This window comes from Sebastes umbrosus, chromosome 2 (genome assembly GCF_015220745.1).
Source record: "Sebastes umbrosus isolate fSebUmb1 chromosome 2, fSebUmb1.pri, whole genome shotgun sequence".
NCBI lineage: Eukaryota > Metazoa > Chordata > Actinopteri > Perciformes > Sebastidae > Sebastes > Sebastes umbrosus.
The window spans coordinates 31,968,502-31,991,153 of record NC_051270.1 but is presented as its reverse complement, the minus strand read 5'-3'; the positions used below and the strand labels follow the sequence as shown (position 1 = coordinate 31,991,153).

At 39.7% G+C, this 22,652-nt stretch overlaps 1 protein-coding gene across 3 annotated transcripts in view; it reads right to left on the bottom strand.

Annotated features, from left to right (window-relative positions):
- map2k5 (mitogen-activated protein kinase kinase 5) overlaps positions 1-22,652 on the bottom strand; it is a 75,812-nt gene that overhangs the window by 28,946 nt on the left and 24,214 nt on the right. For 2 of the 3 annotated variants that reach the window (XR_005209854.1, XM_037791969.1), the window contains exons 11-19: positions 21,361-21,442; positions 19,621-19,682; positions 16,158-16,206; positions 15,977-16,050; positions 14,805-14,855; positions 13,690-13,761; positions 12,055-12,084; positions 4,652-4,678; positions 4,272-4,304 (exon numbers count right to left, since the gene is read on the bottom strand). Coding sequence is in view for 2 of the 3 variants with exons in the window: in XM_037791969.1 (XP_037647897.1) it covers positions 4,272-4,304; positions 4,652-4,678; positions 12,055-12,084; positions 13,690-13,761; positions 14,805-14,855; positions 15,977-16,050; positions 16,158-16,206; positions 19,621-19,682; positions 21,361-21,442 (480 nt within the window). In the remaining variant the exon portion in view is untranslated. Of the gene's footprint in view, positions 1-4,271; positions 4,305-4,651; positions 4,679-6,326; positions 6,780-12,054; positions 12,085-13,689; positions 13,762-14,804; positions 14,856-15,976; positions 16,051-16,157; positions 16,207-19,620; positions 19,683-21,360; positions 21,443-22,652 lie in introns of those variants that run through there. The other variant, XM_037791977.1, reaches the window with a different exon arrangement.

Sequence of the window (22,652 nt, the reverse complement as noted above, 5' to 3'; positions counted from 1 at the left end):
CACAGGAACCTATTACTCATTCAGCCATTAAAGCAACTTTTAAATCCCCAGTGAACAATATCAAAGCATCACGACCACAGAAAAAAAGTATTTGGATCGCATCTACAGTATGTACTAATGGGCAATACTTACTAAATGTCAGTGAGTCAAGTATAATTTATCACACCTGTCATGAGGTTGAAGTCAGGTGTGTCTAGCTCAATTAAAAATACCTTAGCATTAAATTAAAAATAATAAACTTTATTTATACAGCACTTTTCAGAACCTTTAGTCTTTAGCCGGGACTTATGAACAGCCAGCAGAGCCGTGCTTGACAATATGAGGCTACGCTCTAGCTCTTAGGGGAGCAGCAACTCAGCAATATAACTGAAGTGCTTTAAAGGTATTCAGTATGATGATTTGTGATTTTTGAGATGCTCCCCAGTTGATAAAAACACGATTGAACTACTTTTGTAACTTGTTTTTCCAAATTAAAGGTCACAGTCAAATATTACACCTGGGTTTCTGGCTAAAGGTTCACCATTTGTATACAGGGAGCCAAAATTGGGATAGACTTTGGAGAACCACAAAGAATGATTTCAGATTTGTTTTTATTTAGCTGGAGAATGTTTGGGGACATCCAGCACTTTATTTATGACAGACAATAATGAAGATAATAGCTGATGAAAATGGTCTTTTCATTGTTTTTTAATGGGACATAAATTTGAGTGTCATCTGCATAACGATGGTACTGAATTTTGTTATTGTGTATGATTATGCAGTTTGACAATGTGTTAGAATGTATTGATTTTAAGTTTTGCTTTCACTTTTACAACGTAGTAGGCGTAGTAAATATAGTGAGCGATAACGTACATTTAATGGCCTGATAACAGTCAAATCAGGTGCATTATTTCCCAGTGGCACCACAGAACAACAGGGGACCAAGGATGGAACCTTGGGGAACGCCAAAGGTCAGACTGGCCACAGAAAATGAGGCATCACCGACCACTAAAGAATAAGTTTTGGTAATAAATAAGGTTTGAACCAGTGCAGTGCCCCTGATGCCAACCCACTTTTCAAGTCGACCCAATAGAATAGAACAATCTACTGTGTCGAATGCTGAGATCAAGAAGAATGAAAATCAAACAATCTCCAGCATCAGTTGTAAGAAAAATATTCTTTGTTATTTTAATGAGGTCCTGAACAGGCAACAAACTGGGAATACTCAAGGGCTTTTCACACAGGGAGTGAGTGACCTGGCTCGTAATTAATTTGCAATGAGAGGCGAGGGGCAGGTAGGGAGGAGCAGGTGATCTGATAGGCGGAACGCAATCCTCTGAAACTGTCGCGGTCATGCTCGTCTCACGCACACGCTCGTCTCCTAGCAGAGTTGAATTGTCTAGAATTATTTTGCATGCGGCGCGATGTGCGGTGTAAATTAATGAACAAGAGACTGATCCTTGCCGTTTGGGAGTTCCCTGAAATATATAACTGTTTTCGGGACATAAACAGGAGGGATTTCGCATGACAGAGCATTGGCACAAGACTGGATGTATCAAGTAGTGTTACATAGGCTAGTTGTTTTAGCAACAATGCTAATTTAGCTAACCTTGGCTATCAACAATAACAGTCTGTGGTTGGAATCAAAGCCTAAGATTGCCACATGTGTCAACAAATCGAGCTGTGATTATGGATTTATGATACGCCACACAGCCGTTATATCGGCGGGGATGCTAGTGCACAGAAGCCATTTGCATGGTTGCCACGCATAGCACCTGGCGTATCCTCTTGGAGAGCTTGGCTGCCTGTCCATTCACATGAGGAGAGCAGTCAGACCCTGCAGATACAATCGAGTATGCAGGTGGAGTGTCGCGCCTCGTCTGAAAAGTCCTTAAGATAGAGCACTTCTCTGGTTATTGTACTGCACATTGAACTGTATATACGTCCTCACTCTAGTGCAGTCCTCAACCTTTATATTCTCTCCGAGCGACTTCATCTTTCTAAAGAGTGCTTATCCTCTTGTCTCTTCCTCCAAAGCACTGCATTAGCTGGGACAGTAAGGCAGTGCTGGCTCGCTGGGGACAACATAAACGTTCTCTCGCCTCAAGGGGAGGAACAGGACAAGGCACAGGAAAAATAGTTTTGAGTGATGCCTCTGTCTCGCTGACTAATGAACAGTTCAGCCCGGGTCAATCCATTACAACCAAAAGCATTTAATTATTAATTAAGGCCAAATCTATAGGCAGTTAAGGACAAGTGACATTGTAGGTTCAATGTGTGATATAGCTGGTGGTGAGGTTTGGGGGGCTGGTTTAGGCTACAGAGGTGTTGTGGCATTGTCAGCAAAAAAGTTAAAAAAAAAGAGAGAGGAGGGAAAGGTTGTGATTACTGCTTCTGATGAAAGAATAAGCAGTGTGAGCTTACAGACATAATACATTTGCATGTCCATACATCAAGAAATCAAAAACTGTGTGTGTGAGGAAAAAGAGAGGTGACATGAGATCACTTCATTATCAGGTCAGTCAAACTTGTGATAAAAAGTCATAAATACAGCAGACATCACTTTCATCATATTCTGTAATGTGCCACTACTCTATTTTTATATAATGAGATTTGTCTAAGTTTGGGTTATAGCCAGTGTTAAAATCAATTACAAGCTTGGAACTGTGACATCGTTGAAAAGTGGAAGAGATTGAATGAAAGATGGAGGGTTAAAATTCAAACAACAAAAGGGCCATCTGTTTTTAAAGAGTTGATAGATATGTTGTATGTCAACTTTTTTTGTCTGTTGCTGTCTGTTTGTCCATCTTAGTTTTTTTGCATATTCACTTTTTTGTTTTTGTACAGTCTGACTGTTGCTTTTATACACATGTATGTTTATTTTAGGAATGCAAATCCGAACCGTAAAAAGCGAAACCATTCAATGACTGCATAAACCAAACCGTGAGCTCGTTGAACTGTTGCACCACTATTAAATACAGGCCTGCTAATTTGACGAGGTGCCAGAGACATAGAAGAGGCGAATATCTGAACGTAGGCCTACTTGACCATTAAGTAGTCCGTCTCATTTCATGTGTAAAATCAGTGTTATGGCTTCATATAATATAGAAATATCGTTCATTACTATCAATCAGTCTATCTATTTAAATATTTGGGTGTTCAAACACATTAGAAATGGTTATGCTTTTCTTCTCCTTAATAGAGAGAATAGAGGAATGAGTCCTAAAACCCGGGAGTTAGCATTTTAGCACTTCCGGTTCCCTTGTCTGGAAGTCAATGGGTGTTTTGAATGGGCTTTTGGTTAGATGCCTGAAATAAGGTCTTAACACAAACTTAAGAGATTTTAACGTTTTGTTCTACGACATAAAATACATCAATAAATATCCCTCTTGTGAATATTGAAGCCTTTATGTGTCTTAAAAAACGTGGTTGCTAAGAAGTGGCTAAATGAGACTTTTACAGCCTTGTTGTGTATACTCGTGCTCATGCGACCGCGGTGTAGTTAATTTATAGCCTAACGTTAGCTTTCTACTGATGGCGATTGCATACACGCTTCAAAAATCATAAAAGTGATGTGCATTTGTGGAGATTATCTTGTTGAACAAAACGTGTTGGTATTATATACGTTTGTTTGCCACAGAGCTTATTTTCTGCAATAATCCAAAACCCAATGGAAAAATCCCATTGTCCTTTTGTCGAGGGAACCAGGGCGATGCTAACTTCCTGTTGGCCTACAAAAATACATCATCCCTGGAGCACTCTATGTGCAAAACAAACCAAACCCAAAGACCACAATACAAACCGAGCAGTGGGCTTGATGACCATTGCACCACTAGTTTATATGTTGTGTGTATATTGTGGATTTAAAAAAAGATGTTACTTATTAGATGGCTAAGTATTCATTGCGGTCTTCAGTGTTCATGTGTCATTATCAGTCTCTTTAAATTTGTGTTAGGCCTTTTTATATAGAAACAAACACCCAGTGCAGTCATAACAATAGTCCTGCTTAAACAAATGCTTTGGTATTGGCTCCGTAGTACACAGAATTCAGAGCTGTGATGCTGTACGTGTGTGTTTTGTGTGTGTGTGTGTGTCACTCATGACAGGTCCAACCTCTACAGTAATGTGCGTGTGCATATGTGTGTTGCCTGAGGCAGTTGCATAGGGTGAAGGGTTGAGTGAATGGGGAGCAAAGCCGCCTGAGTGGTTTGCTTCATTAGGAAACAAAATATAAGCTTTCCGGGCCATTAGGACTGACTTTAGATGCAAAAGCACATAAGACGACGACTCACCTCATCAACGATGCATTGCAGTAACTGGAGAGGCTGGAAGAGGAGAGACACAGCGAGATGAAAAAAAAAACAACAACGTCAGCCTACATGGAATTTCTTGGCAATAGGGAAAATCAATAGTGTGATAAAAAAAAAGTATCTACTTAGATTAATCAAACGCAGCGAGCTCAGGCAAAGCAATCCTTCAGCTCCTGCATGTTTTTATTATTCCATAATGGCACCTAATGTAATACCAGCAGTTTAAGCATGATCTAATATTTCACTGTAAAAATGCAATTTGAGTGTTTTTTCAAATGAGAGAGCCAACCAAGAGTAACAGACTATAGTGTGGGAGACCTCTATTTTCTTCTTTCTCCCTATTCTAGTGCAATAAAACTTACCATTAAAGATCCTTGGTTTTTCTGAATCTGTAGGGCAAGACAGAGAAGAGGGGACGAGGCAATATGTAATTAGCGTGTCATAATCAAGACGATGCACTTGGACACATTATGATCACTAGGAGAAAATTATTGCTTTCCTGTTGGCAATTTGTGAGTATGCGCTAACACCATTTACATAATGAAAACACACAAATGTTAATGGCCTTGTTCTCATTTGTGGAGAATGGGGGTAAGAGATCCACTAATGCTAATTTTCAGAGTAGTACTTTATTCATACCCTCCAGGTTATCTAGATGTGCTGGGATAACTGTTAGAAACACTATGAGCAAGCTTTGTAATGAGCATGCTCATTGTGTCGATTTCACAGGTGCAACACTGACAATAAACAGACTACGACATGGTGAGCTACCTACATACTTAATGACAATAAGGTTACAGGGAAAAAAGGGATTAAGAGGATCTCTGAAGGTGCAGAAAAAAACCCCTCCAAATAACTAGTCTTGAGGCAAACAACATATAGAAACAGACATCTAAGATATTCCATACTTATTTGACTTACTAAATATACTTTCTAAGATCACAATCAAAACCTATGAAAGGAAATATTATGAGCTTGAATAGGAATTTTTAATTTGGAAGATCCAAACATAGCCACCCCTGGTGAATAGGGTAAATTGTTTTAACTAATAGATACCACTATGAAACTTCCCCAGTTGATTACTTACATTAAAAGCATTTTTTTTGTATTACAAGTTTTCTGAAATTGTATGTTTAAATATGCAACTGATGCATTATCTTATTAAATATGTGCTAATTTGCATACATTTCCAGAATGGAAATCTGAACATTGGATAAAGTCAGGTTCAAAATTCTTGTTTCACTTTGTTGACATATTAAACTCAAAGGTTTTTACAGAGGGAATTTTAGATATCTCTTTTTATCACTCCATAAATCAGAAAATATTGTCAACAGCCATAAAAAAATCCAATTTTGCCATGTTTTTAGGAATACAATGTTATATAAATCTGGCTATGAATGGTATATGAAAAAAACCCCTGGGTAAAAACCTTCAGAATATAGATAGGAATGAAACTGGAAAGTTTGGTGTACGAGTGCTACTGAAGTGGAGATTTCTGGCTCAGAGTCTGAGAAAAACCTATAAAATGTATTGTAAAATTCCATACATTTTGCAAAACACTACAGGTGAATAGAGTAAAAAAAAACTAATAGATATCACCATGGAATTTCTCAAGTTGATTACTTAAATTAAGACAATTATTTTTTGCATTACAAGTTTTCTGAAATTGTATGTTTAAATATGCAAATGAGGCATTATCTAATGTTAACTTTTAGTGAATATAAGATAAATCTGCAGACGCAAATAGACAAAGTAGTAAAATAAACACTTAAATGTGTATTTTGGATGTTTTCTTTCCACTAGTCTGAAAGATGACATGTTATGGAAGCAAAATAGCCAAAATCTCAAAATTGACCAGTGCATGAAAAACAATATTTGTGCCTGGGGTGTCTGGCCGAAGTGACAATGCAGTGAAACTATAGAAAGCATTTAGTTTTCGTACTTAAACCCCCCCCAGGGTTCATTTCAACAGCACAATCCGTTTTAATCTCCAAAAACCCAAATTTATAACTTCATCATATAGACTAAATGATATAGCCTAAGGCCTGAAACCTAGGCTCAGCTAAATGTCTAAGAATGTTTGGTAAATAAATTGCTCATTTCTCCGGCTCTTTTGACAGTGCATTAGAGCACTTATTGATTCACTCAATTAAATACAGGTTTTCACACTCTGCAAATACCAAGAGACTCCTAAACTGCCTCTATATCCAGTTTTGCCTGATTCAGACACATTAAAGGCAACTATGGAAAACTAATTTGTTCAGAAATAATTACTAGGACAAAATTGCGTGCTGCTCCAGGGGTTGAAATTGGATAGTGGGAGACTAACTTATTCAAGCATAATTGAGCATTTATTCTTCTTGTACTAGGTAGCTTGACCACATATCAAAAGGAGAGCTTTTACAATACCTCCCTATCCCTCCCTCTTAACGGTCTCTCATCACTGTGGGTTGATTATCTGTTAGACATATCATTATCTGCATGTTCATCCTGAGGGGAACATTGTTTAATATGACATTTATACTTAAAAAGACTTTCCAATAATGCATTTCTTCACATTTCCTTCTGAAACCGGATCTAAGAAGAACAAGCAAATTGATGTTTGACAAGCAAGGATGTTGTGTTTGCTGCAGAAGGTGGGAAGGGATCCACATCCGACAGGACTGTGTAGGAGTGTACTGTATATAACTGTGTGTGTATCACTAAATAACGACTGTAGTTGTGTAGAACATCAGCTTCTTGTGTCTCTGTTACATGTGGCTTTGTTACGATTTGTGAGCCACATCAAGCTTTTTCAGTTATTTGAAAATATCACAGCGGGCTCGATAATAAGAAGTCAACATTTTTAGATGTCAAATGATTTCTGTTCCTTTCAAGAGCAACTCAATAAACACTTCTAAAAGATCAGATGGCTGGTTCCCTCCTTAAGAATTTCAAAAGATATTTCTTCAAAGGTAAGGACTCAGAAAACTCCTACCAAAGGCTCCCTTTGTGATCAAAACCGTCTGTTTCTAACAAGACTTTCTAAAGACTAACATGCATGTCTTGGTTATGGGCAAGTGCAGTCCACTCTGGCAACATGGAGATATAAATATAAGAATAGGGGAAAAGGTGAGAGGTCGTTTTCTCTGTTCTTTTCTTTACTGTCAGGTCAACAACAACTCTGTCACTCTGTTAGCCCGAGATCTACTCTGAGATTATGCTCTGATTTCCTCCACACTGAAAATATTTCATTCTTAGCCAAAAGCTTCAATACTGCTCAACTTTCATTCACTAAGTGGTAAATTTAGATTTGCATCATCGGTTTGATTTGCAATAAAATAAGTTATAGCAAAGTCATTTTACACCTTAAAAAATACCTATTACTAACCTACTGAGACCCGCGGGATTGTGGACCAGGTTGATGGGAAGGAGGCTAAAGAACGCTCCAAAGTTAGGCAAAATTTTGGCAAGGAAAAACTGGCATGGCCATTTTCAAAGGGGTCCCTTGACCTCTGACCTCAAGATATGTGAATGAAAATGGGTTCTATGGGTACCCACGACTCTCCCCTTTACAGACATGCCAACAATGCAGTTTTTTGAATGCAGTAAATATGTTATTTTTTCGCCTATTACTAACTAAAATGGTGTGTTTGAATATTATTATATAATGTTGTATTTTGGAGGGATTTTTGATCATTTTTATTAATTCTCGAGTGGTAAAAAATGGTTAAATTTAGCACCAAATCTTTGTAACAAACGTTATCAACCCAAAAATTGCTTCAACAATTTATGAGACATAATAGAACATGGGGATGGCCATCATATACTTCTATCATAATGTTCTAAGCCCTTCTACACTTTCACAATTTATCTTCATGTTTATTTCTGATATATGACCAGAGAAACTTTGAGCTGCATCTCAAATTAATCTTCATGTTCCCAGCTTTTAGATGATGTACACCACTTCTATGTGACATCTACTGTTGACCTGCTATCTCCCCTTAAAGACTCCCTGTACCCCCCTAAAAAAGACAAAAACGTCTCTATTGTGGGTCTCAGAGGGTTAATCAGCTGTATAAGGAAGCCAAATACAAGGTTATGCAGACATTGTGCATTATTCAAAGTGTTTGGGTGACTATAATTATCATGGTAATAAATAGTGAAAGATGTAGTGAGGCTTTACATACTTAAGATTGAGAAGGAAGGGTCAATATTGTTTCACATCATTTGTTAAGTAATCTATATACTATAAGGGAAGCCTAATACACTAACTAATTTCTTAAAGGGGACATGTGACCAAGCAAAGTATAAAAGAGTTTGGAACTGGCATAGGGTGCTGAAAAATTACTGACACAGTGCAGAGCACTACGATACCATTTTCTTTCCATTTGAGAGGAAGAAAGAAAGTAAGACAGGGAAAGCGTCTGTGCTGTTTGATGGATGCAGTGATGTGTAATGGAAGCTCCTGAAACATGCGCACAAATAACTGACATGGTATTTCATCCAAATATTCATTCAAATTTGAGAAAATATGACAAAATACAGAGAAACAAAAACAACCACGGAGCAAACAAATCAATCAGAAGCAATAGCGCTGGCGGCTGTATACACATCACATCAGGTCTGGTGTCTTCAAAGACTTTCAGAGCGAGCCGTGCAAAAACTCCATTAACTCCTGACAAAGGACGCAAATGAATCCCGACATGTGGTGAAGTGGAATTAAAGAGACCATCTCTAATCATGACGAACGTGAGGTGATGATTCCACTGTGCGTGCATACACAAAAGAATGAATGAGGGATAATGCATCAACCAACCACAAATGAAAAGCAACTGGAAAACACACACATTTCCTTAGAATGTAAGGCTGAATAAAAGACCCCAAACGATGCTAAAATTGGCTTAGCAAAAGTGCGAATCATGATCACCTCAGAGCCAAATTCAACTTTAACAACTCGCAACCTTCCACTACAGTGGAAACTCTGATTCTCTCTCTCTCTCTCAGCATCTCCAACTTCTCTCCCTCAGTATGCACTAAAATGTTCTCTGTGAAGTGTAGCAGGGGTTTCTGCACAGACAGCTGTGCCAGCGTCTGCAAAAATGACAGCTTAGGCCCGAGGACTTTGGCTGGCTGCGCCTGACGAGCTGGATCCGAGCGCTCTCGCCACACCGCTCTGCTACAGCCTGCAGGTGAACTGTCTGCAGTACCATATGGAGTTAGGGGAAAATTAACACTGAGAGGAGGAACGCTGCGTGACAGCGGAGAGCCTAAACTATAAACTGAGAGGGTGTTTCGAATATTTTGTCTACCCCGTTTCTATCGATGAAGGTAGATTAAAATGCCGTTCATTTGCAAAAATACACCAACAATTAACATGATAATGGAAGCATTAAATGAAGGAACAGCCCTCTAAAATCAGACATGCCCGAGGCTGTAGTCACACGCACAATCCACACAAGTAGACACACAGATTGATCACTGTGTGACATTTACATCACTAAACAATTTAAGTGCCGTATAAACACACCTTTGCTCCCTTGCACAAAGGCTTGAATATGCTTTTCATCATGGCTCAAGAATTAATGATCAACACAGAAAACAAGTGAATAGCTGCATCACGACAGTAATCTGTCTCACAGACGGCTGTTCACTGTGGAAGTACGCAGCTACGTGCTGAATTAATCCTTGAAAAAACACATTTGGGTTTCTCTCAGCACATAATAAATAACATTTTCAAGCAGAGGTAACCGACACAAACACCCAAAACACTTATGGACCAAAAGAAATTTCCGTTAATTTTAATTAGGGCTGTCAATCGATTAAAATATTTAATCACGATTAATTGCAAATTAATCACACATTTTTTAACTATTCAAAATGTACCTTAAAGGGAGATTTGTCAAGTATTTAATACTCTTATCAGCATGGGAGTGGGCAAATATGCTGCTTTATGCAAATGTATGTACTGTATTTATTATTGGATATCAATTAACAACACAAAACAATGACAAATATTGTGCAGAAACCCTCACAGGTACTGCATTTAGCATAAAAAATATGCTTTAATCATAACATGGCAAACTGCAGCCCAACAGACAACAACAGCTGTCAGTGTGTCAGTGTGCTGACTTGACTATGACTTGCCCCAAACGGCATGTGATGATCACAAAGTGGGCATGTCTGTAAAGGGGAGGCTCGTGGGTACACATAGAACCCATTTTCATTCACATTCACATATCTTGAGGTCAGAGGTTAAGGGTGCCCTTCGAAAATGGACATGCCAGTTTTTCCTCACCAAAACTTAGGGCAAGTTTGGAGCGTTATTTAGCCTCCCTCGCGATAAGCTAGTATGACATGGTTGGTACTAATGAATTCTTTGGGTTTTCCAGTTACATATGATGTCAGTATCTTCACTCTAGCTTTAAAACTGAGCCTGCTACAACCTAAAAATCACAATTTGCGTCAATGCGTTAAAGAAATTAGTGGCGTTAAAACAAATTTACGTTAACGCGTTATTAATTAAATTAAATTTAGTTCAATCTATTTTTATATAGCATCAAATCATATCATAAGTTATCTCAAGACGCTTTTCATATAGAGCAAGTCTAGACCATACTCTATTAATGCGTTAACTTTGACAGCCCTAATTTTAATGCAAAGATGCTGAGATTTTAAGTCTCATATGATTTTCAACTCCAACGTTTAGTAAATTGTTTTACTCTTTCCCGGGAAGGAGAGTTGGCATAGTGAAAGGAAGCAGTCAATTAGGCAATCCCCGGGCAGATAGTGCAGTGGTGGTTACATCACACTCTGCTTCTTTAATCAACCACAATGAAGTTTCATTTGACTGACGGAGCGGTCCAAGTGTTGCATACATTAAGCCCGCAGGATGATTACACAGATAATGATCAAATGTGCCAACACGCAGAACATTGTCAAGACTTATTTTCCTTGTTAATCAAAAAAGTGAGTAGAAAAAGTACTAGTAGTAATAGGAAAAGTTGTAGCTAGTGTCCATATGTTAAAATAGAAATTAAAAACCACAATATTTCTGTTGTAAAAATAAGCATAATTTTCACACAATCAAACTGTAATTTTAAGGACAAACTCTTCATTAGATAAAACATGTCCCTTCACATTTCATGAAGGCAGGCGGCCAGGAGGTAACCTGAGGTAACCATGTTTAGAGTGCTCTGCTAGGGATTAGTGAGATAAACCCATCTTAAAGGGCTAATTAAGACTTGATGGGATTGGGAAGTCACTACGGAGGTCGGCAATTACATTTGAGCAGGATTTTAACTTAGTGTAATGAGGAGGGGGGGGGGGGGGGGGAACTGAACCTAAACAGTAGATTTATACATTTAAAGTCGTATATCAATACTGAACAACTAATCTAGAAATGAATATAGATCACAGAAAATTATATTTTGAGGTCAAAAGACCCCTTAGTCTCATTCAGGGCCTTTTAAATCATCTTATTAAATCTTCTTTGAAAATCTAATAAAAAAAAAAAAAAAAGAATAATACAAAATGTGTTACAAATTCTGATCTTAAAAAAAAAAGCAAAATACCCCCCAAACAAACAAACAAACAAACAAACAAACAAACAAACAAACAAACAGTAGTTTAACTACAGGGAACATTGTTACTACTGTAAACTAATAGTGATTTTCTTGCAACATGAATCCTCACAGTCAAATACCTTTTAAAAAATTTGGATATTTTTAGGTGGAGACGGATTTAAAAATAATTAGCCTAAAATACAAATAAATGAATGACTCACCTGTGGATAGGGGAACATGCCAAGCGCCAACTGTGTAAAGAAGAGAGAAATAATAAGAGCTACAGGATATTCTTGGATTCTTCTTGAGACATTTGAAATAATAAAAACATACTGGAAAAGGTCCAAAATGTTTGTGTAAGTTTAGAGCGTTATTTAGCCTCCTTCACGAAAAGCTAGTATGACATAGATGTACCAATGGATTCCTCAGGTTTTCTAGTTTCATATGATGTCAGTATCTTCACTCTAGCCTTAAAACTGAGCCCGCTACAACCTAAAAATTGCAAGGTAATGCATTAAAGAAATAAGTGGCGTTAAAAAACAAATTTTCTTTAACTCGTTATTATTGTATTAACTTTGACAGCCCTAAGATATATATACAGTATATATGGCATTAATGTATACATGCCTTTCCATTGCCAGTGATGTCTTAATGACATGGAATTGAAGACACAGAAGGAAAATGCTGCTAAAGCCACTGATGCGTGCAGAACTGGAGACTTTCTGTCTTTGAGGTAAGCTTAGTGCCCACCTGCTGATAACACTTCCTCATCAAACAACATCAGCTATTAGTTAATAACCCCCCCACGATTACCACCCGCAGAGAACAAGATAGAGGGATAAAGAGAAGCAGGACAGGATTGTGGGACGGTTGTATGTAATGTGCGTTATTTTGGCTGCTGGGGGGGTTGGGTGACAGCTCTCCCTGACATTTGGCAATTCACTTGGGGTGGGCATTTTTCATCTTGGTCAAGGGCGGCTTATTGGCAACATTACGTTATTAAAACGTCAAAACGCTCACGGTCTTTCCTTGAACATAAATAGACCAACTAGTAGGCTAAAGATCAATCCAAATTGAGTGGGACTGGAAGCCATTTCATTTAGCTTAATGCACACATCCACAGCTAGAGATGAAGAGAACAGGGCCAGCGGGGTCCACTGCTATTCAACTCCATCTTTATCACACAGAGATCATGTCAATAATTTTGACATGGCTCCTTCCCTCTGAGCTCATCTATTATTGTTATAATTGTAATGATATTAAACATTATTGACAAACAAAGGCGAGGCAGAAGCCCAAATCATTTGTAATGCTGCAGAGGGAGAGCTGTGGACAGAAACAGATGGAGAATCAATAGTGTCAGTGGGAGGACAAGAGACCAGGGAACGTGATACTGAAATTAAAACGTTATTTTAAAACAAAGGGTGTCAGTCAAGCACTCAGATACTGATGCATCTTAGGCTAAATACATATAACGGTGTAATTACATAAAAATGTAAATGAATAGGGCCCCCCTCTTAGTTGATTAGTTGACTAATCAGTTGTTTCGGTCTTAGTCGACTAAGATTTCTTTAGTGGATTAGTCGTTTTTTATGCTTTTTTCATGCTGAATGACTTATTACCAAGAAACCTATGAGCACATCTCTGGTAAAAACAAGATTTAAAGTGGTGCTTTTGTGAGATTCTTTGTGGAGAAACTCAGTTTTACAGATAAAATCAACAATCAATTTTTGTGGTCAAGGCCAGCCCTATAAATGAACCACTTTTGCTAGAATTTAGTGTCCCCTTAATAAGATTCCCACATCTCTGTGTACAAATGCCAGCTATAGTGTGAAGCCATTTATACATTGTCGCACCTCCATGAAAGAGATTCCCACACTCCAGACATCTGCGTGGATACCGTACTGTTCTCCTGATATCCTTTCTGGCTGTGGAGCAAAAACAAACATCAAAAGCTGTAAAGACAAAGTTGGAGGCTAAATGTCTCTGCACACCAAGTCCATATTTTTCAAATGAGCTTTTTAAATTTGTCATCCGAAAAAAATCGGTACGCACAGAAATCTTGCACACCGAGTCCGATGCGTTTTTACTATTCTCTTCGTTGTGAAAATTCGCAATACGAGACAAAACTGAATTAATTACGTGGGTGCAATGGATAGCGCTGGTGCCAAACGGGGCTAATGAATGAATGACATTAGCAAGAAGCTATCGTTTAGCTGCCTAGAGCACAATCACTACTGTCTAATCTTTCCTGCATCCTTTGTTTTGCGACCATCCCAGATTCAAAGCTGTTCTGCAATCACCTGCCACAATCTATCTATAAATTCTGCATATCTGTTCTCTTTTATTCATTTATAGTAAAGTGCTTTGAGCTGGGAGATGATTGTTTATCATGCCGCCTTGGATGATGACGTTTGGCTGAAGTTGCGGCTAACTTTGGGGCTAACGGGAACTTGGCTTGTGTCTTGAGGAGTTGTAGCATTTCTTCACTCACAGCCTAAACCGTACACACACTGCACTGCTACGCTCACAGTTATAATGTTATCTTCATACTCGCTGTCAGGCCATCACACACACGCTCCCTCTCTCTCTCGACCGCCAACACAGACACTCGCTAAGCACACAACCTACGCTGTTATTCCTTAAAGGAGTTTGCTACTTGTACAACACATTTTAGTTTAAAAAACATCTTAAAAAGACATAATTCCGCAATGTTTAGGCCTGGTGGGGAGTCAATTTAGGCCCAGCGAGCCCCCGGGCTTGTAATACACTGGCAGAAAACCTGCTGTTCCAAAAATGAGTCAGTGTGTCAACGAGATTAACACAACTTGAGGTCGTATTTATTTTTAAACGTGCAACAATTTCTGACGAAAAATACAGACTTGGTGTGCAAAGGCCTTAACTCATATCTTCCCTTACTGTACATCTTTACAATTATTCAACATGAGACTGAATTTATGGGGTCACTCACCGCCATGTATGCGTTAGTTCCCACGTATGTTTTGGCGATAGAATTCACCAACTGCAAGAGAAATTAATTAACAGTGGGTAAGCAAATAATTGTGCTGCATATTAACATAAATTCAGACTATTCAACTAACTGTAATAAGCTACCTTAACCCTTATAAATAACTTTTTAGAGTAATTAATTAATTGTCCTATATTAGGGAATAAAAAAAGATAGCTGGACCTAACTTACATTATCTAAATCTATTGACATGGCAGGTTGATATGTTGGGCTGCTCTCAACCCTCGCACAAGGGAACAGGAGTAAGACAAGGAGACATTAGTGAGTCTGTGTGTGTGTGTGGATACAATGGCACATGCCATCAATGACAGGACTGTGATAATGAGTGTCTGTTCCCTTATGACTGTGTTTTTTTGAGCATGCCCTACAGTGTGAGAGGAGGAGGGGGAGGGGGAGTGTGTATGTGTGAAAGAGAGATAAACAGAAAAATAGAGTTAAAAAAGGCAGAGGACAAGTCAATGCTGCTAGGATGTAAAATTCACCTTGGAGCTTCCAAGGAAGTGGAGGTTAAAAATGAATAACAATTTGCCACAGAAAGGACGGTGTGTGTGTGTGTGTGTGTGTGTGTGTGTGTGTGTGTGCGTGTGTGCGTGTGTGTGTGTGTGTGTGTGTGTGTGTGTGTGTGTGTGTTGAAAAGGGAGACCGAGTCCTCAGGGTTGATGTTTTGGGGAACGTTGAAGGTCTGTCCCTGATGATTACATTGCAAACACACACACTGCCCCCCACGCACACACACAATGACGAGGCTATTGTCTGCCACCCACGCTTTCCCCACATCTACTGAATACATATCAATGAGGCTTTGGCGTTGTGTGTGCGGGTCATAATTATAACAAGTGATTTTTTTGGAGGCTGCAGAACAATGGAGGTGGGGGGGAAAGTTAATGTGAGAGGAAGACCCTTGGGACGGAGCTGATGTTTTGAGTTGAAAATGAATGCAGTGATTGAAACGTTGACCATATGCACGCACACACACACACACACACACACACACACACACACGCACACATACACAGATTGCACAGGACTGTGATGAAGCAGCTATAGACTATTGTTTTCCTTCTTCCATCCCCTCTCTCTCTCTCTCCCATGCTCACACAAACAAATCAGCGTACCTGTGTGCTGACACCAAAGTCACAGAGCTTGACTTGTCCTCGGGTGTTCACCAGCATATTGGAAGGCTTGACATCTGCGGAGACAAACTGCTTGATAGAACTGCAACATCAGCACTCTACAGCTTTATCAACTCTGTCCTTTTTTTTTAATAACACGAAGCCCATGCACTGCCTTACTCACCTCTGTGAAGTATCTTCAGGCTCCACAGATATGTCAGGCCTTTGACTACCTACGTAGAGAGACAGACAAAACAGACGAAAGAAAAACAGATTAACATTCAACCTTTAACCAGCACATGGGGCTTAAAAAATGTCTTGGTTAATGTGGAGCGGTTACCTCCAGTTGAACTATACAAACTGAACTTATAGGTAGGGACAAAATAGGGGTGGGAATCAACAGAGGCCCCACGATACAATATTATCACAATACTTAAGACACGATACAATCTTATTGCGATTTAAACATTTCGCAATATGCTGAGTATTGCGATAAGATATATTGCGATTTATTACCTTTTTTCAACCGCATAAGATACCGTTTTCACTCTGTTCATCTCAGAGTTTTCATTCACATATCTTGAGATCAGAGGTCAAGGGGACCCCTTTGAAAATGACATGACATGGTACCAATGGATTCCTTAGGTTCTTTAGTTTCATATGATACCAGTATCTTCATTTTAGCTTAAAACTGAGCCCGCTACAACCTAAAAACCGCAAGTTGTGTCAATGCGTTAAAGAAATTATGTTTCACAAAGGTAGAATTTCATGTAAGGCTGATGGATCTGACTCCATTAGACTACACAGGAGCTCATGATAATGCATCCATCCCTTGTACATATCTACAGTATACTGTATGTATAAAGGTTTACACTTGAACTGCAATTCTGTTATTTTTGAAGATTTTTGACCAAGTTGCTGGTGTATGATTTATTATCTTAATAATAAAGAACAATTCAGTAAATTTATATCTGTGTGTTTATTTGTTAGGAAAGCAATGTTTAAGTCAAGCCTGATGTTGCCTTACACATAAAAGAATGATCCCAGTCACTTCCACACAGTGAGGCATACAGCTTATTAATTAAACTGTATCGGCCGTTACCCAAAGCCCAGGTATCGCAATCAGTATCGAGTCTGAAAAAGCGTCCGTGTATCGATACAATATTGCCATACAAAATAACGTGATACTATGCTGTAACGATTTTTCCCCCACCCCTAGGACAAAATGACAATGACCCAGTTTACACCTCACATCCTGGCTGTCATGACACTCATCACTGAAGAGTCAAAAGGGTTGGACAAGATTCACCCTGAAATGCTCAAAGGTTTGGATACTGCTGTGCTGTCATGGCTCACACACGTCTCTAATGTTGTATTGATGTTGCCCTTAGATTGGTAATCAGCAGCGGTGCTGCCCGTTTCACAAATGAGGACTAGAGGGTGTGTTGACACCGATTAGCCTTCCTGTGAAATCCTGTAGGCTGGAGAGGAGAGACAGGCCAATTTTTAAACCTCACTTTAAGGAGCAGCAGTGTGGATTTTGTCATTTTTACAGACTGGCAGACATTTGAGGATTCATAGAAATTCGCTACGTTGATGTGCTTTTTAGATCTGGAATACGGCTTAAAACTGTGTTTCCAGAGGACTTCTGAAGACGGTGCTGTGACAGACCGGGCTTTGGAGAGAGAGCTGTGATGTCATTCTGGACAATAATGGTCAATCACATCCACTGTGGGCCTTAGATTCCAACATTGGTGCAACTTGTCTGCATTTCTGTGTCTGTCTTAGTTTTATGGACCATGGGTTCTACCCGAGTTTAGTCTTGCAACAATAGGAGATATCCGCCTACCTAAGTCTGGGGATTGGGAACTGCTTCTAACAAAGCTATGCCCCTCACATGTCCTGGATTCGGACAGGCCACTCACAACGGTTTATCTACATGTGTGGGGTCGTATGAAGTGCCATGTGGGGAGCGCGCGCTGTTATTGGTCGACTCCAGACAGCTTCGGGGGAGAGAGGTGGGAGGGAGCAGGAGATTCTGGAGGAATTAAACCTACGACTGCAAATCATATTCTGGAGCTGTTTACTGGTGGGAGGAGAGCTCCGAGATTTTTTTTATTATTTAAACTTTGAACAGCAGCAACAGTGAGTGAACCATTCGTGTGTGTCTGTTAGCACACTAGCAGAGCAGCTGTAGCAACAACAGTTCTGTGCATGTGTTTCTGCTACGATCCAGTGTTTACATGCACACAACTTCTACATGTCATAGCCCAAATATTAAAGGCCGACCTGAAAACTTTGGATTGTTCTGCTATGCAGGTTTTTTTTTTTTAAAACTCTATAATTGTTTCCACCCAGTTATAGCAATGAAACCAGGGAGATTGTCTTCAGTCTCTAGTTGAGCAAAGCGTTACTACTCCTACTCACTCTCCCTAGGTGAGGGGGAGAATCTGCCCCAATTAGAGGAATTCAGCTATCTTTCAGTCTTAACAACAGGAATAAAGATCCTAAAATTGACTACAGTTTAGGTGTGTCAGCTGCACTACAGCAGACTTTGTATCAAACTGTGGCGGCAAAGGGAGAGCGGAGTTGCACATTCAAGCTCTCCAAAATCTTCGCTCCAGTCCTCCGGTGAGGTCACAAGCTTTGGGTAGACACTGAAGTAATAAGACTGCAGATACAAGCAACCAAGAAGATGTTTCTTCACAGGGTGATTTGCCTCTTTGGAGCTAAGCAATTAGGGAGCACCTCGGTAATGAGACATTGCTTCTTCACATTGAAAGAAATTCATTGAGTTTAGTAGAAAGGAGGCCTCCTTGCTGCCCCTCCTTGGAGGTGTAACGTGTACAAATGACTGGCAGGAAACAACGAGGGTAAAACACACAATGGTGAGAGCAAAAAAATGTTGTAAAGTGGGTAGGAGAGGTGAGGCACTTATTTTTTTGTGCAGCCCTCACACTCATATGACTCCACCCGCCTGGCTAGATTCATACAACAGCCTTCTAATCATTATATTTTTGTTTAAGTATTACTTGTTTCCAAATGTGTAATACCGCTTTTTGCATTTATGGGATGTGAGAGCTGATTCTAGCTTCTAGGCTCCTGTCATCCATCTCTGATGAGACAACCTCTGAGATAAATTAAGAAAGCACAAAAGCTCTCTGAAGTCCTGCTGCCTCAAAAGGTGGTGGTGTGAGTGCAACAACTGCAGCGTGCAGCTTCACTCACACCCTCTTGGGTGCTTTTCCTTCTGTGATAATTAACAACTGTGACAGTGGAAAGGAGGCAAAGCTGTGAATTAGAATTAACACTGACTAAATAGCTGTCATTGTTTGATTACGGACAAAGTTAAAGGGGGGCGGAGACAGAGAGGAGGAGGTTGAAAAAGGAGAAGGGTAATGAGTGTGGAAAAAGAGACATTTATCAACATCAAGGCCATTTCTATAGTTTTAACTGAGAGTAGAAAGGGAGGGACACAGGGAGAGAGGGGAGGATGAGAGGAAGATAACACTGACTTTGTCCATCACTTCACCAAATAGAAGCTAACTGAAAAATTCACACCTGTGGTTCACTTAAAATACCTCTTGATTCAAATGCTTTTCGCTCAGTAATCAAACTACTAATGGGGAGATTTCATGAACACTTACTGCCACTGCGATCCTCCCCAGCACGTGCTCTGGAATTCTTTTGTACACGTCAAGAGAACCACCTGCGAAAGACAATTTATTCATTCAGGCGGTGACATAGTATGAACATATTTTGTACAATTTCTTAACCGATATCCCAATGGCCTTTTTGGCACATCACAAAGCCAAATTCATGTTGGCCATGCTGATTGCAACTGACAAAAAAGGGTTGCTTGCAATTTCATCTTGTCCAGATTTACAATAGGTCAACCAGCATTCCAAAATGTGACAACATGACAACACATGTGCTGACAGCAGAATAGCTGTCCACTGCACATAATATTTAAGATAGTATAAATGCAGACGACACATTCCAGGTATGTTTCAAAATGTACTTGGAAATGAAAATGAGTCTACACATGCAGTTATATTAGATATATTCACTTTTGTTTTTCATAATTCCACTTCACATGACACTTTCATTGTATATGCTTAAAGGTATAATATCCAAGAATATCCAATACAAGGTATAGACTGGTACAAAAATAATCCCTCTCAATCATCACCTATGACCCACTAGAAGTGTGTGCTGGTATCTGTATCTACAAAGACTCAGCCCTCTGCCTGTATTTTCTTCTTATTTTGCTGTGTTCGGGACTCTTCTGGACGTCTGCAAATAGCTTTTCGGTCCCACGTGGGGTTGTAACCCCCAGCCAATAACAGCGTGCAGGGTGTGCAGCCCGTTCAGGTCGTCATATACCGCTTCTTTGTCGTGCCCCTCGGCATCTGATACCGAGGCACAAGTCCCCTTTTAGCTCTGTCAGACAAAAAGCGGCCGTATATTGACGGATGAGAAAGGGTTGTAACATCGCTGTGAGTTTCCCCTGTTTCTCTCCTCTGCTGAGTGCAGAGTGGCTGCTATCGGTGTGCCGAGGCACACACACCAAGCATAGAGGACAAGATTCATTCATTCAAAATCCGGCAACGCGGCACCTTCCCGCAGGGTTGTGTGGAGGTGTTTGGAGTTGTGGTCGAGTTATTTGTGCTTTAGAATGAAAAAAATCAGAAAATAACTTTCTGATTCACTGCTTTGTTCTCAATAACGGCGCTCCCTCTCTTCATTCACTCTATAGCTCACTCCGCCATTGTTGCTCTCTCTTTCCCTCGCTTGCACGTTGAGCCGAGGAGAAGTGAGCCAACTTTGAATGCGGCAACCGACAATAGTTACATATTATACCTTTAATATTTATTTGTCATATAAATAAAACAATAAACATGATGACAAATTCATTGATGTTTCCTTATGCAGTCAAATGTTTTCATAACACCGTAATATTTTGTTTGCAATAATCAACTGGAAATGACTGATGAAAGAAAAGTTTCATGAAGTAAAGAGTGCTGAGAGGTTGGACAGACTTTGTTGACAAGCTGGCAAATGTGTGAAACAGGGGAATCACTGCATTAACACACACTTGGACAAACACACACACCTAAAAACAGACAGTCCCCCATCTCACACCAATCTGGACACACACGTACAAACGCACCTACAAATGCACTTAAGTCAAGATTTATCACGCCCTTGTAGCTTTTAGCACACAGGCATGCTAAGCAGCTCCCAGCGATAAGACGTTCTGTTGATCTGCAGAAGTGTAAATGGATACACAGCAGAGAGACAGATCCCCAAAGTCTCTTCTACACAGCTCTGGCTAGCAGAGATAAAACACGTGATCTACTGGCTTAAGCCACCAAGAAACTCACCGTCCATAAACTCTGTGCATATGGATATCCTGTTCTCTACGAAAAAGGCACTGAAGAAAGTGATGATGTAGGGTGAATCACACTGCAATTAAGAAGAGAAAGAGACAATGTGAGCATTAAAGAGCATGCCAAAATATTTATCTGCAAGACCAAGTCATTATGAAGTTGAGTGAAAAGTGATTATGTGATCAGGAATTTGAGAGCAAACGTGCAGCAGCGGCACTGAAGTGTACAAAATGTACAGTTTCTAATGATCACTTATGCTTAAAGGGATAGTTTGGGTGTTTTGAAGTATGGTTGTATGAGGTACTTATCCATAGTCAGTGTATTACTTACAGTAGATGACGGTCAGCACGCCCCCAGTTTGGAGAAGCAGACAGAAGTTACCGCACCGGAGCAAAGCAATGTTCTGCTGTGGACGGGGCCGACAGCGAAACGTATTTTAGTTGTCTAAAAGAAAGACTAACCTAAAAAAATCAATATCAGTGTAAGTGTACGCTATATTTAGAATATTTTCACTGCTTTGCCTTGCCCTTTCGACGGGGAACTGAAGCCGTTATATCCATCTATGCTCTTGCCAAAGCCACCAGACTCCATTGAAAAAAACTGTAATTTCACCTCGCAGAACACGGGAGTTGCTGGTCTGCCTCGATCGGTTAGTTTGTGCTATTGTGTGACTTTGGTGCATAGATAACGGCTTCAGTTCCCCCGTTGCATAGACTGTATACTCGTCTCACGGCAAGGTAAACCTGCGAAAATATTCAAAATATAGCATACACTCAAACTGATTTTTTTAGGTGGGCCTTTCTTTTACGAGGCTAAAATACATTTTGATGCCGTCCACATCAGTACATCTCTTTGCTTCCGTGCTGTATTTACTGTCTGCTTCTCCAAACTGGGCGCGTGCCGACCATCATCTACTGTAAGTAATACACCAGCTATGGGTAAGTACCTCATACAACCTCACTTCAAAACACCCAAACTATCCCCTTAGGTGATTGTAGTCAGTGCTCAAAACCATCACTCAACAGCATCAATTTGAAGTCCATCAACTGAAGAGAGAGAAACATCCATATACTGAGCACAGGTGAGTTGTTATTCCCTCTGTTTCAGGGTAAAATAAAATAACCTCCCGTGGTAGTGGAAGCAAATCGCTACACCACAACTTCTTTCTTCACATTGTATGTTAATAACACACGATGCATTCATGCTCATTTTAAGTGAGTTTCCCATTTTAGGGCCAACAGAAAAAAAACCTCCTCCTATACATGGAAAGAAATCCACAGACAGTG